General features: G+C 40.8%; 1 protein-coding gene across 1 annotated transcript in view; it reads right to left on the reverse strand.

The window, feature by feature from the left end:
- Positions 1-600, reverse strand: part of LOC102370874 (probable global transcription activator SNF2L2) — a 139,159-nt gene that overhangs the window by 112,660 nt on the left and 25,899 nt on the right. The window contains 1 exon segment of the mRNA XM_025202977.1: positions 1-60. This exon segment is cut by the window's left edge and continues 23 nt beyond it. Coding sequence (XP_025058762.1) covers positions 1-60 — 60 coding nt within the window.

The following is a 600-nucleotide window of genomic DNA, read 5'->3' on the forward strand; positions in this document are numbered from 1 at the left end:
GCATTCCTGAAGCAGGTACTGGCCCAGCTGGAGGACCAGTTATTGGAGACGTCCCAAAACCTGTAATTTGAGAGAGGAAAGAAACTTATTAGACATTTTAATCCATTCAAAAATCATTCTGCTTTCTAGCACACTGGTCTAGGTCTATTTATGCAAATAACAATTGTATGCATTAAATATGTATTTAAGTGGATTCTACTGTGTGAATAAATGCAATGAAGTATATTTAAATCAAGTCTTCTAAAAAGAGTGGATGAGAAAGTCACGTGGACTGAAATAAAGGAACCAGCACAATTATTAAAATTGTTATTGACAAGAAAAATAGGATCATAGTTTCATAGTAGCTAGGGTCAGGAGGGACCTGAACAGATCAACTAGCCTGACCCCCTGCCACAGGCAGGAATGAATGCTGGGTTCACAAGACCCCAGACAGGTGATCATCCAACCTCCTCTTGAATTTGCCCAAGGTAGGGGTGAGGACCACTTCCCTGGGAAGTTGGTTCCAGATTTTGGCCACCCTAACTGTAAAATATTGCCTTCTGATCTCTAACCTAAACCTATTCTCCATCAGCTTATTACCATTGTTCCTTGTCACCCCAG

This window comes from Alligator sinensis, unplaced genomic scaffold (assembly GCF_000455745.1).
Source record: "Alligator sinensis unplaced genomic scaffold, ASM45574v1 scaffold308_1, whole genome shotgun sequence".
Classification (NCBI taxonomy): domain Eukaryota; kingdom Metazoa; phylum Chordata; order Crocodylia; family Alligatoridae; genus Alligator; species Alligator sinensis.